Source organism: Falco naumanni, chromosome 8, assembly GCF_017639655.2.
Source record: "Falco naumanni isolate bFalNau1 chromosome 8, bFalNau1.pat, whole genome shotgun sequence".
Lineage (NCBI taxonomy): Eukaryota > Metazoa > Chordata > Aves > Falconiformes > Falconidae > Falco > Falco naumanni.
In genome coordinates, this window is record NC_054061.1 from 60,948,045 (window position 1) to 60,964,173 (window position 16,129).

At 42.8% G+C, this 16,129-nt stretch overlaps 1 protein-coding gene across 1 annotated transcript; it reads right to left on the reverse strand.

Moving 5' to 3' along the window:
- Positions 1-1,214: 1,214 nt before the first annotated feature.
- MSTN (myostatin) lies at positions 1,215-8,277 on the reverse strand. Its single transcript, XM_040605071.1, has 3 exons — positions 7,873-8,277; positions 5,316-5,689; positions 1,215-2,962 (listed from the first exon to the last, which is right to left on the reverse strand). The coding sequence occupies exons 1-3, from the start codon at positions 8,243-8,245 to the stop codon at positions 2,582-2,584; spliced, it is 1,128 nt and encodes a 375-aa protein (XP_040461005.1). The 5' UTR covers positions 8,246-8,277; the 3' UTR covers positions 1,215-2,581.
- Positions 8,278-16,129: the final 7,852 nt, after the last annotated feature.

A 16,129-nucleotide genomic window follows, 5' to 3' on the forward strand; every position in this document is an offset into this window, starting at 1 on the left:
GTTTTTACAGATACCAGCAAAAAAAGATCCCATCCCTTCTGCACCACATTTGTGCCAGGTACGGTTATTACCAGGCAGCCAACGATGTCACTTATGGGGGGTAAGTGAATTTACGTTGGCTCCAGTTTAGCTATTGTCAGTAAAAATAATCACGCAGGTGTCGTAACGGGACTTCGGTGCAGACTGGGAACATATTTTGTTTGCTATCGATTCTGAAATCCGTGCTGCCGCACCTCTGCAGCTGTTGCCATACGAACTGACCCAATGAAAGCTCGTGAAGGTCTCACCACGCAGTACCACGGGGGTTAATGTGAAGTCTCTGCGCGGTTTAAGAGGCTTTTGGTACACCACATGCAGAGAAAGACCGTTGGTGGTTCATATGGGCAGGATGGGACCGTTTGATGCCTGGATATCACGAGTTAAAAGTCAAAGGGCAAAACGCTGGTCCCCCTTAAAGGCAGTGGGACTTTGCTGCCGCAAAGCCGGGATTTCTCCCTTAACTCTTGGTTTGGCAGAGGAAGGAATTGTGTTGTACTTTTACTTCTTGTGGCTTCACCAAGGCTCTGTATTCTGAGAGTTTTTAAATTCTGTTTTACTTGCTCTGATTGTGTTTTGTGGGAAACTAAATTGCAAGTGTATTTAAGGGCCCCAGAGACCTGTCTGATGAGCTACATCAGGAGAAGCCGAACATCTGCTCGATGCTCGGACACAGCTTTAGCAGAACTCCTAATCGGTCGAAAGAAACTGCAGAAAATCTGTTTGCTTTTAAGTTCCAAACCTCATCGCTCAAACTTTAAATTTTAATGTGTTTACAATACAAATTTAAAAATAAAAGTAGAAAACGCGATACAAAATATTTACCACCTAGGCAGAAAATATATGAAAGAGAAAGGGAAAGAAAACCAAGTGTTTCTTGTAGTTTTAGGGTGGTTTAACACAAAGGGAAATTCAAAACTGAATTCTGGAATATAACAAAAATGTGTATCATACTAGCATGAAAAGGTTTTAACAGCAATTGTGTTGTTAAACACCTGTTTCATCAGCTGTATTTCACATGTGAAATGAAATGGACTTTATAGTAAATAGATATTTTTAATTTCAATTAACAATTTTTTACCATAAGAAAAAACCGTACAGAATTTGTGTGGAAATCTGTGTCCTGTGTTTACTCAAATAAAGATAATACTTTGCTGCAAACTTTTAAATATAATAAAATGCATTTAATAGCAATCTTTCATGGTATCATCGTTATTTATGGACATAACATTCAAAGTATGGAAATTCAGTTGTGGATCAAAATGACCGTAAAAACAGTAACCCAAAGAACCTTATAAACATGTCAACACCCATCATTTATCACAGATGGCTCATACCAATGTAAAAAACATATAAAATGTAGTATAATTCTCAACATATGGTTTACTTTTGCTGCATTGTTCCTACATATTATTTGTGTTAAAATCCAGGAAATTATATTATGAAGAGAATATTGGTTTTTGTTTATTAAACTAAAGTACAGGTTAAAGTCATTCTTTTCTTGTGATGAACATATACCAACAGTGATTAAAAAATAAACATTTATTTACAAAATACTGATGCATACATATTACACAAGTCAGTTATATCAAAGTGGTTGGTTTTTTAAACAATATCTGTAGCAACCAACTATTTGCATTGGTTTATCATAGTGCAAATGGTAATGTTGCAAAGGCAAGTTGTAATGTGGGGTTAGGATTTGACTGTCAGACTTCTTGGCTGCCTTTTGTTTTACTACGTCTAGAAAAACAATTCCCTTTCATTTAAAAAATAGCTATTTCTTGCGAATGTTGAATAGTGTACCTGAGGATAGGGCAAATTCGTTATTAGTCTAAATTCTTTCACTTAGATAACTACCTTTCTATTTACTCAGCCTGCTTACGTAGCACCATTGCCATTGATAACTAACATACTAATGAGAAAAAGGAATGGAAACACGCTAAATACACTATGCCATCCCTAATTTCAGGATTTGTCCATTTATGTGGAATTTCATCTGATACGTTTCACAATTCTGCACTATATATTCAAGTGTTTAAGGATGATTCTGGTGGTGTGGTGTAGTGGTGTATAGGTTACCAGTATATATTTTTCCTGTAAATACAATACTAGGTGAAGCTGTGAAGAAATGGCCTTAAAAGCCCACTCCTTCGGTCCACAGGTGAGAAGGAGCTTGCTTTTGATTGCCAACGCGTACTGAAACCTGCGTGTAAATTTGCGTCAGAACGAGTGAAATATTGGTTCCCTCACAAGGTAAGAACTCGGTGTGATAAATCCGGTGATTTTGATCGTAGCTTTTCTGTTCCGCCAGCTCGGAGGCAGCCAGCGGGTGACTGTAGCGTCCTTTAGTTCACGTTCCTGTAGCTGGTGCTGCGCTAAATCTGTCCGATAGCCTATCATACAGCGTGTAGGATGTCGGCAATGCCTAGCGTATGTAACTTCACAGTTTCAAAGACTGGTGAGGGGGTATAGCGTTAAATTTTTTTTATTTTTTTTTTTTTCGGTAGCTTCCACAATGTATGAAGCGGTGGATCAACCGACGATCTCATGAGCACCCGCAACGATCTACAACCATGGCCGGTATCTTGCCGTATATGATTTGTTCTTTGCCGTTGAAGTACAGCATGTTTATGGGGGACATCTTGGTGGGCGTGCAGCAAGGGCCTGCCGAACCCCTGGGGTTCGCTTGGTGTACCAGGTGCGTGTGCGGGTACTTTTGTAAAAACACAAATTCGCATTCTCCGGAGCAGTAATTGGCTTTGTATCTTTTAGGTGCGATAATCCAGTCCCATCCAAAAGCTTCAAAATCCACGGTCAGCGGGTAGCGACAGCATCGGGATTCTGTCGAGTGCTCGTCGCAGTCGAGGCCGAAATCTCTGCGGGACCGTTTCGGTGTGTCTGTAACTCTGACCTCTAAAAATGGGTTCTGCGAGGAGAGGAGAAGGAATCTGAAGCATTACTGAGGTAAGCCTAGGTTCAGTAAAAACGTGCAAATAAATAATAGTTCAGACAGAGATGCATCATGTTAACATTCTCAAATCATGCTCACAAACAAAACTTGTCTTCCTGCAAATCTCTGCTACAGTTGATCTCTGCCTGAGGATTATTCCTATTTTTCATGCTGAGGACAAACATTTCCCTGCTGTTTCCTCTATAAAGAGCTTTAATTCCTGAGCATCTGTTCCTGAAATCACCATTATCTCAGTGTTAGCATCATTTCTGGTAACAGCTACAAGAACGTTTCAGAAATTTGGAGGATGCTGGGTTTTGACTTTTGATGTGGGTTTGGTTTTAAACTCAACAAGAGCTTTTTTTTTTCCTCTCCCCCCACCCCCCACCCCCCTTCTCTGCAGAAGAACTCCCAAAGGGAAACAAATAACTCCAAAAACTTGTAAAGGGCAGGACCAATTGGTGTTGGTCTCCCTATTGTGAGTCCTTCTGAAATTCCCTCCTTCAAAATCATACTGAGTCGAGGCTTTCTGGGTATCAAGGAAGGCTTCTAGTCCAGACCAAGGAGGACAAAATTTGCTCCATCACTGCTGCCGTGCTTAAATGACTGCAGTAGAAAGGAGCATTTCACTTGCTAGTACGGGTTGCTGGTACTTCACAGCTTTCCCCCCTGCCAGAGGGCTGAATTTGCTGCCCTGAACTTGGAGGGGCAGCTAATATTTTGACTCCCGAAAGAGCCCTGTGGCCAGGAATGTACTTTTGGCAGATCTCCGAGCCACGTGCCTCCTACCGAAGGTGTGTTTCCACCGTCACCAACTGAGAATAGAATGAAATTGCAACCTCCGCAATCATGAGTTTGAAAAAGCTCCCAGTTTTCTTCCCTTCCAAACACAGATTTCAGCCCCGTGTGTCGGTTTGTTACTGCCCCGTGAAGGAAGACTGTTCCTGAGGAGTAAATAACAGCCTGGCTAATTTTGTTACTTGGGTTTGCGCCTTCCAAGATACCCGCCTTCACAGCTGCAAGTGGTCCAGCTGCTGGAGATGCTCCTTCCAAAGGTAAATGATGTGGGGAGGGGCTTGGTGAGAGGAGCGCCCCTGTACTGGCAGCTGCTGGGGACCAGCCAGAGGGAAGGGAAGAGAAAGTTCCTTTCCCGTTATCAGTTATCAGCCGTGCATTTAACCCTGCCCTGCTGCTGGATCGGCTTATTTTCATAGGTGATGGCAACTGTGGGTTATGCACGTGTGTTATCATTTGGATGGATGGAGGCAGTGAGGACATTCCTTGTCACGATATCCAGCTGGCCTGTTTCAAGCGTGGGAGATCCACGTCTGTACTGGATCTACAACTATGTTATCACAGTGTTTTTCCTTTAAGTTCTCTTTAGCTGCATTATACTGCAATGAAGTTGCACGTTACATAGCTACACAAACACGATTGGACTCGATGATCTTAAAGGTCTTTTCGAACCTAAATGATTCTGTGATTCTATGATAAATAGATTGACCTAGTGCACAGAAGTAAAAGTCAAATAATATTCCTTATACTTCATTCAAAGGGAGGGATGTCCTGGTTGTGATAGGTTCAGGAATTTTTATAGGCTGTAGGTGATTAGTGAGTTGCAGAAACCAACAAGGAAAATGCTGTCATTTAACAGGTATACCTCAGGTTCAATTTGCTCATCTATACTTGCAAAAAGAAAACCCAGATAGTTATTTTATGCTCTTCCTCATCATTATGACTCATTTATTGAATCAAGCAGAATTCCTCCGTTCAAGCATTTCTAATAGGTGGAGTGATGCACTCCATCACACGCTGACAGGTGCAGAACTTAACACTCACGTGAAGACCTGTTCTTATCTTCATAAACACAGATAATTCTTGCTGCTAACAGAAAAAAATATGCATACAGAGTAGGGAGAAACTCCCTCGCTTTCTCAGCAGTATCAGAGGCATCTTTCCTATCACCGAAAGAATCGACTGTTCTTTTGGCTTTATGCAAATTAATTGCTCATTAAGCAGTATTTGCTCTCAAATTTGAAAACAACATCACTTTGATAGTGCCATCCGTCAGTAATTACCAGAACATTTTCTAGTTAATGCCTCTCAACACCCCCCCGAAGTGCTGCTGCGATTTGTCGCAGGGAATCGAAGGCAGAGGAATGCTGTTGATTTTGACATGATCAGAGAGCCAAGAACAAAAGGATTAGATACACAGAAACGTTATCTTCCATTCCCTAAACAAGGCTACCATTTTATCCTTAAAACACAACTTAAATGCTTTCCAATAAAACGCAAGATATGTAAATGGGATTTTTCTAAATAAACTTACCAATCCATCTTCACCTGGTCCTGGGAAAGTTACAGCAAGATCTCGTCCATTCTCATCAAAAGCTTTTATTTCGATGCCTAAATTGGATTCAGGCTGTTTGAGCCAATTTTGCAACACTGTCTTCACATCAATACTCTGCCAAATACCAGTGCCTGGGTTCATGTCAAGTTTCAAAGATCGAATTCCAGTATATCTTGTACCGTCTTTCATGGGTTTAATAAGTCTCAGGATCTGCACAAACACTGTTGTAGGTTTTTGGACTTGCCTCAAGTATATCCACAATTGTGCCTTTACTACTTTGTTATATTGTATTTTAGAGCTAAACTTAAAGAAGCAACATTTTGGTTTTCCCTCCATTTGTACAAGAAAATCAGCTATAAATGAATGGAAAGAACAGATTACTAAACAGGGAACAAAAAAAGAAATATGCATATATAAACCCCGATTTATTTATTTATTTTCCAGACCATGCATAAAATCTTACAATATGTTATAAACAGTACTGGTAACAAAGGGGATTTAACTTAAATCATTTTCTGTGGTTTATGCTCCACAGCAGCTTTAATGGATGACAACAAAATCATTACGCTATCACCTGAAAGTAGCATGATGTGGCAAGGAAACGATGCTCGTTTTGTGAACAGGCTGCAATAAGGTTTGGCTCATCATTTTCTAACCAGGTGTGGCTGGTGCCGCCTGCTCGGTGGGCTCAGCAGGGCAGAGGAGCGCTCAGGCTGCAGCTGGGAAATGATGGGCAAGCAGGGCAAGGTGCGTGCCGGGGAGGAGCCGTGCGGTCCTCCGGGTGCTCAGGGCTCTGATCCCTGGTACTGGGGCTGGGGGCTGACCTGTACCGCTGCAAAAAAACCTCTTTCCCAAGGGAGAACTCTGGGGGGGAGAGGGCACAGCCTATTCTGCTTGGCAGTGACTACTACCGGCTCGCTTCTGCTAGTCATCTCCTGAGGACCTTCATAAAGCACGCAGGACAGCAACCTCACGTGAGCTGACTCGACTTGCCTGCACGATCTGCCTATTTCTTATCTAATAAATAGCCTGAGTGTGCTCCACATTGTACAGACAGAGGCCGCCGTGGGCAAGCCAGGCAAACACTTTAATTTCCCCCCTCGAGGCGGGGGGGAAATAATCGAGAGGCTATTAATCTAAGGCTCGTTTTGTTTTCATTTGAACAGTATCATAGGAAAGTCACGTGCAGCGCTGCGCTCCTCCTTCCCTTCCCGTAGCCTCCGGGGCAGCTGTCATACCTAGCCATGGCAATATCTTTCCATGCCAGGATAAAACGGCTGGTACCGACCTGAAACGGTGCAGGGCTTTGGCATTCGTAAATCTTGCCACTTAAGGTACCTGTCTCTGGTGCATTTAACAGAGTTCAAGGGCTTTTTATAAAAAGCAGGAAACGAACTCGGTTCAATGAAGTAGAACGACTTTCCTTCAGTCACTGCAATTATGTAACCACTCAATTAAAAATAGTTATAAACCCTTGGATGTAATAGGCTGGGGTAAAACTGCTGGCAGACCTCAGCCTTGCAATAAGGCTGCAGTAATACCTTGCTATGAAGGACACATCTTACTAATTAATTAAAGTTCGACAATTTTACAGCCGAAGTTACTTTTTCATCAATGCGTACGTTTTTAGCTGGCCAGAGCAGCTGATATTACTCTGCCATGCTTATTGTAAGGATATCTGTGGCTGCTGACATGCCTTATACGTCCTGTCATCTTTTTCCTTTTTGACATCATATTCGTGTTATTTAAATAAACCAGCTGCCATAGCCAAATACTTCAGCTGATGAAGAACATAAGATACTATAGTATTAGCCGTGCAAAAGATACTTGATAGGAGCCGTAGCAGATGTTTAGCACTCAGAAGACAACTCAGAATCTGCTCATTCAGTAAATGCCTTCATTCTTCCTTGGCACATCTACTGGAGCTGACTGCTATAGCATGGACTTTTTAACATTTAAATCTGTTACACACATATTTGCTTTAAATCTATAGTTTTAACTCAGGGGTGGGTGGTGCTAGTTTATGGGATCGGCAAAGAAGCAAGAATTTAACTCTGTACTTACACTTGCCATAACGTGTTGCAGTTAGGTGGGTCTGGTGCTCTGAGCTGTATTTCTGCCAGTTTCTACTGCTTCTAAAAATACTGGGCAGCGAAACCTCCCTCGGAAAAATACACTTCTCTTGTTATCTGCGCTCGTACTTTGCATCTGCGCTCGGAAATGCCCCGAGTCCTGCAGATAACAAAGTCCCCTAAACTGCAGACCTCCCTTTGCTTTCTAAGGCAATGGGCAAATCCTAAGTGCTACAGGGCACACGCGTTATTAGGAGCCGAAAACCAAACAGTAAAACAAAGGATCGCAACACGGTCCTCTGAACCTGGCTCGAATTCTTTAGAAATAACGCTCTCCTCCCTCCCTCTAGCAGACTCCAGCCAGCAGCCTGTTGGGAGAGCCCCAGGAGGAGTTGCGTGGCTCCACAGCGGGGAGACAACTCTCTCGGAGGAGCAGCGGAGGCGAAAGCAGCAGGGTTACTTACACTCCGTAGGCATTGTGATAATCGTTTCGGTGGTGGCATGATAGTCATCGTCTTCCAAAGAGCCATCGCTACTGTCGTCCCTCTGGACGTCATACTGATCAATCAGTTCCTGTAGTGGAGGAGCTTTGGGTAAAAGTTGTTTAATAACATCCCTGCTAATGTTAGGAGCTTGCTCCAGGCGCAGTTTGCTGAGGATTTGAATTTTTATGGCTTCTATTCTGGAAGATTTTGTATTCTGTCTCCACGTACAAGCGTTGCACAGTCCATCTTTTTCAGCGTTCTCTGCGGGCTGGCTACCGTCATCGAGAGCCACCGGATCAACTGAAATCAGCATGAACAGGTAAATACAAACACAGATCGCTAGCTTTTGCATGATCTCACATTCAGTGCAGCGCTTTTCCCTTTTTTTTTTCCTTTTTCTTTTTTTTTTTTTTCCCCCTTGTTCCCCTCCCCCTTTCCCTTTCAGTACTGAACAGATCCGTGAAAGCAAATGCAATCTGAGAGACAGCTTGCCACACTGGTGTACCTTATATATTCCAAGGGGGCTTTTTATACTCCAACTTTGATTAGGCTCATGTCGTCAAACCCGAGGATTGGTTGCTGTCCCAACAATGAATCTGGCTGTCAGAGGGTAAAGCCCTGTCGATCACAAGTCACTAGACAGCGTTTAGTTACAGCCAAGGGTGAGCTGATTTATCTGGGCGCTTCGCAGAGGATATGCCTTCGCATGCTGAAAGGATATATTTCCAAGTATTGCGGGCAGCAGTACTGAAAGACAGCACTGTCATTCTTAAATATATACCGACCGTGTGCTTGTACTATGAATCAAGGCAGACCTCCCCTTAAACTTGCTTTCGGCTTCCACCAGCCTTTCGGACTTGAAAGTTTGTGCTATTTAAGAGAAAATCCCGAGGGATTACTGTTAGCAGGCAGGAAAAAAAATACTTTAGGGATGCATTGCAAACAGCGCTAATTTACGCTGTTCAACAACTAAAGCATATTCAGCACTTACAGTTCAGAAAACCTGAGTGGCTTTTCCTGCTAGGTACCAGCCAAAGCAGTAAGGAGGATTTTCTGCAAACGTGACTCGAGGTGAATGCAGATCTCATGTGTTTGCCCCTTTAGCATGTATCAAAATCCAAGGAGGAGCAAATCCTTTACTGAACTCATAGTCAGTTGTGAAAAATGAGTCTGTCCCTTCATTGTGCTGTCACCGGGTCAGCAGAATCCTGGGCAGTAAATTAAATACCGAGAGGTCTTTAGTAGCAAAAGTATTTTTAAGGAATATCTTTAGCTAATCGCTCTGATATTACACAGGAACAGCCCAGCTTGCTTTTTCCATTATTAGCAAAAGCATTAAAATACTGAAAACATTTAAGTCTACTGTCAGGATAGCCGCTTTTTCCATGTAATCTTTTATTTCTGTTCAAAACATCTCTGCGGGATGCCAATTTAAGCGATACCTTTCTGCACTTTCTTTTGCTTTCTACTCAAATACTTGTAAGTTCTTTGTATCCTTATGTTTTCAGAATTAGAGTTTTGATACGCTTTCTGCATGAGAGAGGTACATCTAGATGTGATTTTATACTTAGGGGTTATGGCTTATAAAATCTTACAGCAATGTAGCTTGCATTTGGTGTGCTGTTAGTGTGAATTGTGGAATTCACACTTAGCTGGGGGGGGCTGGGGGTTACTGGTCAGCATAGGCTGTCCATTACAGCAAACACAAACCCTGGGATTCATATATATTGTATATATCTGTATATTTGCAATCTGTGTATTACAGCAAAGGGAAATCCTGGAATTTCATGCAATATGCCAAAGTTTGCCTGCTTGAGTCTGGACTGAATTGTCTGTTTCTCACTGGGCTTCTCTTCTTTTCCCGTTCTGAGTACACCTAAAAGGGTGGCAAACGGGGTTTTTTTGCATATGTTCAGGTAGGAAAAATGTTGGTATATGGAAAGATGTGGGACAGAACTTCCAAAGAGTTTTTTCTGCTTGGTCATTCATATTTTTTGTATCACCTCTCCAGGGCATGCAAATTCATCACATAGCACAGAACCGAGCCTAACACTCGGCTCAGGACCGGTGACGTAAATCATGAGTATTCAATTGAAATTGATTGTCCTACCCTGGTGCAAAGTCAAGGCAAGCGATAGATGTATCATGCTTGCACGTTCCAGGCCTATGGCTTTAGGGTCAGATACTCTGATTTCAGCCAAAATCCATGATTAAAGCAAGGGGTTCGGCTTCTTACCTCCCGAGTGTTTGCTTTTTACACAGGAAACCGGTGCAGCCACTCACCGTGTGGTGACACAAACGGGCTCGTGAAGTCAGGACAGATCTGGGTTTGCAGCGGAGGCTGCCTGCCATGCCTATAATGTGTTTTAAACAGACTCTTAGTGCGATTCAAGTGCTGGAAATGTGTTTTTATGGACAATGAATAGGATGATTCAGAGTAAGAATCTTTTTGAAAAGCACTGACCCTGTCGGTGAATTGTTTGGGAGTGTAGGTTGGGGTTTCTTTTTTGTTTGTTTAATATTATGACATGGATGCCATAACAAAACTCTTTGATTCGATTTTATTTTAAACCAGAATGACTTAACGAGCTGTCTATAAAAGGGAATCTACTCCCAGGAGGAAACTTTGACAGGTACCAGGTTTCACACCAGGAGAGAACAATGACCCATCCATAAACAGGTGGAAATAACGTGGTAGTCTTAATATCAGAGTAATTAAATGCCCTGGCAGGCTGTGGCTGTAAGGCATTCATGGTGGAGAGGGGACAAGAGAAGCGCTCAGCAAAGCAATGTCTGCTGCACGGGGACCCCTCTCTGGATGCGCCCCGCAGCAGCTTGCCCGGCATGCAGCGGCCACACTGCTCCTTCCCTGCCAGGGTCTTCTCACTCCGACTCTGGCTCACCATGAGCATGCAGAACTTCATGTTTTGTTTTGGTTTTTTTTCTTCCCCAGTCTTCTGCAATGATTCCGTTAATCTACAAAAAAAAGGGCCCCTTTGTTCCCCTCTGTGAGGCGTTTGCTTACGGCTGCAGGACCAAAGTCCTCTCCTGTAAGCCTGAAAGCCCAGGCTCTTGCTCTCAGCTACCACGGATCCAACCGAGCACCGTGCCTCTGCTCGTTGTTTAGAAATAGGAGGCAGTGAGCGCAGCTGGAGTGGTGACATGGGGACTACCCACCAAGGGTGACCAGAGCACACCAGAACTCACCAACAGCCGCGTAACAAAGAGCAACTTTTTCCCATCTCCCTCATAAAATGCACTTGCTATCCCCACGCTCTGAAGCGCTCTAGGATGTCAGTAGCACACCTTTCCCTTCATCTTTTGTTGTTGCCAGCTTTTCCGTTTCTATGAAACTCCCAGGATTTGGAAGAGGGCGCAAAAAGTCACACTTGATCAGGAGCTATCAAAGGCTCTGATTTCTTTGATAACAGTAATACAATATGCAATTTGTTTTTCTGTCTGCCTTTCACTTTTTTCCAAAAGTGATAACTGCAGAAGTAGGTGACAGAGGTGAGAAAAGTGAGTGATAAAGTGACCAGGTACAAGTTGTTTCAAAAGTTTATTTGGCAAAAAAACAATCAAACAAAAAACCACAGACCAACACATTACCACCAGCAAAACTAAAGAAGAGTTAAAAATGAAATGCACATCTTACTGAACTTTATGGCATTTTAATATCAACTTTGGGATTTGTGTCATTCTACCCGCCGTGCCTGCCAATAGTGAATAGTATTCCCAATCCTAATTATCCAAAGATCATGGCTCAGGCCCCCAAAATCAAGCAGCGTAAGAATGTTCCTATCTAAAGGGAAAAGGCACGTGTCTGTCTACCTGTCAGCTTCTCCTCTTCTTTCTCCCCCTCTTCTTTCTCCCCTCCACCAGGAGGCCTGGTACACATTGGAAAACCGGGGGGAGGGGGGAGAAAAAAAAAAAAAAAAGAAGGAAAAGAACCCCAAACCCACCCCCAACAAATTTGACTGATATAGAGGTTTCAAAGACATTGCGTTATTGTGAGTTTTATGGAAAAACAGTGACTGTGTAGAGGAAAAGGAGATTAGTAATGCCCTCCCTGAGGAGAAGGCAAGCGGAGCCCAACCATTACCCATCCTTTTTGGCAGGCTTTAATTAAATTAGCCAATTCGCTTGTGCTTCTTCATCATTATTCAGCACGCTGATAGCTCTGGACCATCTACATTGTGTCATCCCTTGCTGGGCCAGCAACCCAGAAAAAATAGATAGGGAGCAGGATGGGATTTGAGCTTGTTTTGGGGGTGGACCAAGTGGACATGGAAAGGAACCAGGACGTTTCTGAGAAAAGGGAGAGTTACAGGGGTATGAAGGAGAGGGACACGAGTTATAACCCTGCCAGAAACCGGATGGCTTCATCCTGTTATAGCCTAGATTTCCAAACAATTCCTTACAGGCTGCAGGACCAGAAATCCACTCTTCTTTTTTTCTGTTAACAGACGTGCAACAGTTCCCAGCAGTGATTTACCTCAGAAGGCAGAACTTGAAGAAAAAACAGGTGTTGTGAAAAACACTGTAAATCTGATTGCTGCTTACATTGATGTCGAGTCCTATCTCTGAAGCAGCTGGCTTCTCTCCTGGTTTGTCTTATGAGGAAGATGTAACATTCCTCCTGAGCTGCCGAGGAAGATACTCTGAGTCACCTTTTCCTCTCGCTTTTGTCAGCACAAAGCCTAATTTCTAGAATTGAATCATAGAACCATCTCCTGGCTGGGTTGGAAGGGACCTCCCAGACCATCCAGTCCCAACCCCTGCCCTGGGCAGGGCCACCTGCCACCAGAGCAGGCTGCTCCCAGCCCCATCCCACCCTGACCCTCCCGGGGCCGAGGCTGCTCGGGGCTGCTTGGGGCAGCCTGCCCCAGCGCCTCGCAACTTCACAGTAAAGTATTTCTTCCTAACACCTGATCTAAATCTACCTTTTTTCAGTTTAAACAACAGCACATTGAAAGAGACAGAAAATTCCATTTAAAATTTTTTTGGACTGGATTCATCTCTCACTTAGCTGCCACAAGCTGGGAATCATGTCTATGAAGTAATTTTGCTTGGAATAGTCAAATTTGAATAGAAAAATTCAGAGATGTAACTACATGCAATGGAATCAGGCTGTTTTGCTTAACCAGGAACCCAGCTGTCTGAACTCCCCCGGTGCTTGCTGTTAGCCACCTGAATCCAAGGTGAATGCATTACTTGGAACCTCAAAGCAGATATAATATCATGTCTATAAAACACCTAGAAAGAAATCCTGACGTAACAAAAAAGCCCATGAAAACCTCATCCCAATAACATTACGTAAACTAAAGCTGCAGCTACTGTAAGGCAAAAGTAACCACTTTTAAAATTGAACTTATTGCCGTGAACTAAAATGTGAAAGCTGTAACTGGTATGAATTCCTGCTGTGTAACAAATGCCCTGGAGCAGTTTGTCCTCCGCTATTCCTATTTTTTCCTACAAAAGTAGTCATATGTAAGCTTCTAAACATTGTGCTCTATCAGCTACTGGAAGTCAAATTTATTTCTTTATTCTGGTGGTATGGACATTTAATTCCTTCAAGTTGAAAAAAAAAAAAAAAAAAAATTAGCTCATCTTGTTTTCACCAGTTTTGAGTTCCAGGTATCAGAAAGCATATTCCATGTGGGGAAAGGGCATGCATGGTGCAGGGTAGGGATGCCCTGGTGTACTGGCATCTGGGTGGGTTATACCACAATTCCTTCTCAACTCTTGCTGTCAGGTTGTTTTCCCAGGAAAAACATGATGTTCAGGGATTTGGGATTTTGAGCGGTCTCCCCCAGGACATACTTGGATCTGCATCTGCAGTTTGAGTACCAGGACAAAACGTCACTCTGTCTGGCGAATGATTTCCTCATCTTGGGAGCTATGGAGACAGTCAGGAGCCTGACCTGCCAAGGGGTTTCTCCCAGGCTGCGGTGTGTAAGCATGCGATGGATAAAATGGGGGAAACGGGTAAAACTGGTGGCAAACTGGTGCTGTGGCCATTGTGGCCTGTGATGCATCTCTCAGCTTGCCCAAGAGATGCTGCTGAGACTTCAGGGAAGTCGGGGTCCCCTTTGGCTTCTGGCTCACTCCTGCCCTCCTGGCTGCCCCCTTCCTGCCCGCAGCTTGTGCATGGCGTGCGTAACCTCCCCGGTGGAATGGGCCAAAAATGCCCCGGCGCATTTTCCTCTCCTACAGATTCCAGTACGTGTTGCTCAAGAACTAACCAGATACGCTAATGGAAATAAACTTTAGAAGCAGAGAGGGAAATGTGTTCCCGTTAGGCTCATTAAAAACGCTTAAGGAAGGATGCAATTCTAGTGCAAGCTGCCAGTTTTTCTGAGTTCTTTTGTATTCAGGATTTTATTCTGCAGCCTTCGCTACAGTGCCTATGTATCCTAGAATAAATCATATACAAGAGCCCTGTTCATACCCGTTTAATTCTAAGGGCTCTACTTCTGTTACAGGATGCTCTCTTTTCTTTAAAATTGCAGCTTTTATGCTTCTATCTGGAATTCCTGACATCCCTCTTCAAGGTCTTTTAAAATCGGTGCATCGCTGATGGACACCTTGCGTTCCCCGAAGGAGCCGTTACCGTGCCTGGAGAGGTTTCACCGCTGCATTTGCACAACCAGGGTGATTGAAATGCCCAGATTACTTCGCCTTGGTATCACTAGCTACCAGAACGCGTGTCTTTGCTCTAAGGCACGATGCTTTCAAGGGGGTTTTAGGCCCCGGGGGTGGGTGATTTGGTATGAGTGGCCTGTCCTCTGCTGGGTTGTTCGGGAACGGCATCCGCTGGGAAATGAGGGCCACAGCTCAGAGGAGCCTTTCTTTTTCCTCCCTTTTTTTTTTTCCCTTCCCCCCCTCCCCTTTTTATTTTCTTTTTATTCTTTTTCCTTTTTTTCCTCCCTTTTCCCCCTTCCCCCCCCCCCCTTTTTTTTGTTTTTGTTTTTGTTTTTTTACAAGATGGCTTAAAAGCTAACAGGTATTCTATACAAAATCAGACAATTCCTATTCCTCACAATTTAAAGGCAGACGCCTTAAAAATTTAAAAGTTTGCTTTTGTTTTGTTTTGTTTTTCTCTTGGGACTCACAAGCTTTTCTCCCCCATCAGCCTGCTAATTGGCAGCATCAGCCAACTGGTTGATGAGAGACAAGGATAAACCACAAGGGAAATGGCTGTTTGGGTTTTTTTTACCTTCACCAACAGACTTTCAAACTCCCTCTGCCACTCTGCAGTTATATAAAACCACTTGGGAATTAAATCTTCATAGTCTCGTAGCAAAGAGTCTGACTATCACCATATCGATGGATGTAAGTCCTATTCTTGCAGAAATGATGTAAAGATTCTTTTTTGACTACGCAAATAATTGAAAGGATGCTTGCAAGATGTAACTCATATGATAGAGTAATGCTGGCTGGAATGGGCAGACTCCTGATAATAAAGGCTAGAGAATGGCTTTTCATGAGTAGATCTGGAAGACTTAAAGGAAAAAAAATATTCCTATGATACCCAGATTAATAGATACAGAGTTGTTCGTATGCTACTGACAGTGTGAAACTACACAAAGCTTTTTTATGTTAAGTGAACAGGATATTTTGGGTACACAGGTCAGAGGAACTTCAAGCAGTAGTTCACGGCTGTTTCAGAAGTTTTAGCAGATAAGGAACAAAGTGTCTTGCTGCATACCAAAGCCAAGCTTAGGATCAATTAAAAATATGGTATTTTGACCAAACCTTTAAGGCTTTCTAGTGCATATTGATTAAAAGAGATGAATGATACAATTAGGAATGCAATGCAAAATAGAAATAAAATTGACGATATCAAATTACTTCGTTATACATTCTACAAATTATCAAAGTGTCTCAACATTAAGAAATTGAAGCATTTTGTCATTTTGTTCAAAGCCTGTAGAACAAAGGAAAATTAATTAATAACTATTTAATTGTGCGGTTGGCTGCCTTGCTAATTCTAAAGTTTGACTGATGTATCTAATGATTTATATCAATAACTTTGAGAAAGCAGTGTGGTAAATTTTAATAACTTGGTAGAGAGAAAATGTTTCACTAGGTTTAAACTGTGTTAAAAATATTATGTTTATATATATGTAGCTATCAGGGTATGTGTGCATGTGTGTGTACATATATATATAGCTTTTAATTAGACACTCAACCAAAAGAGCAGGTTCTCTGCTCAAAAGCTTGCTCATTGTTA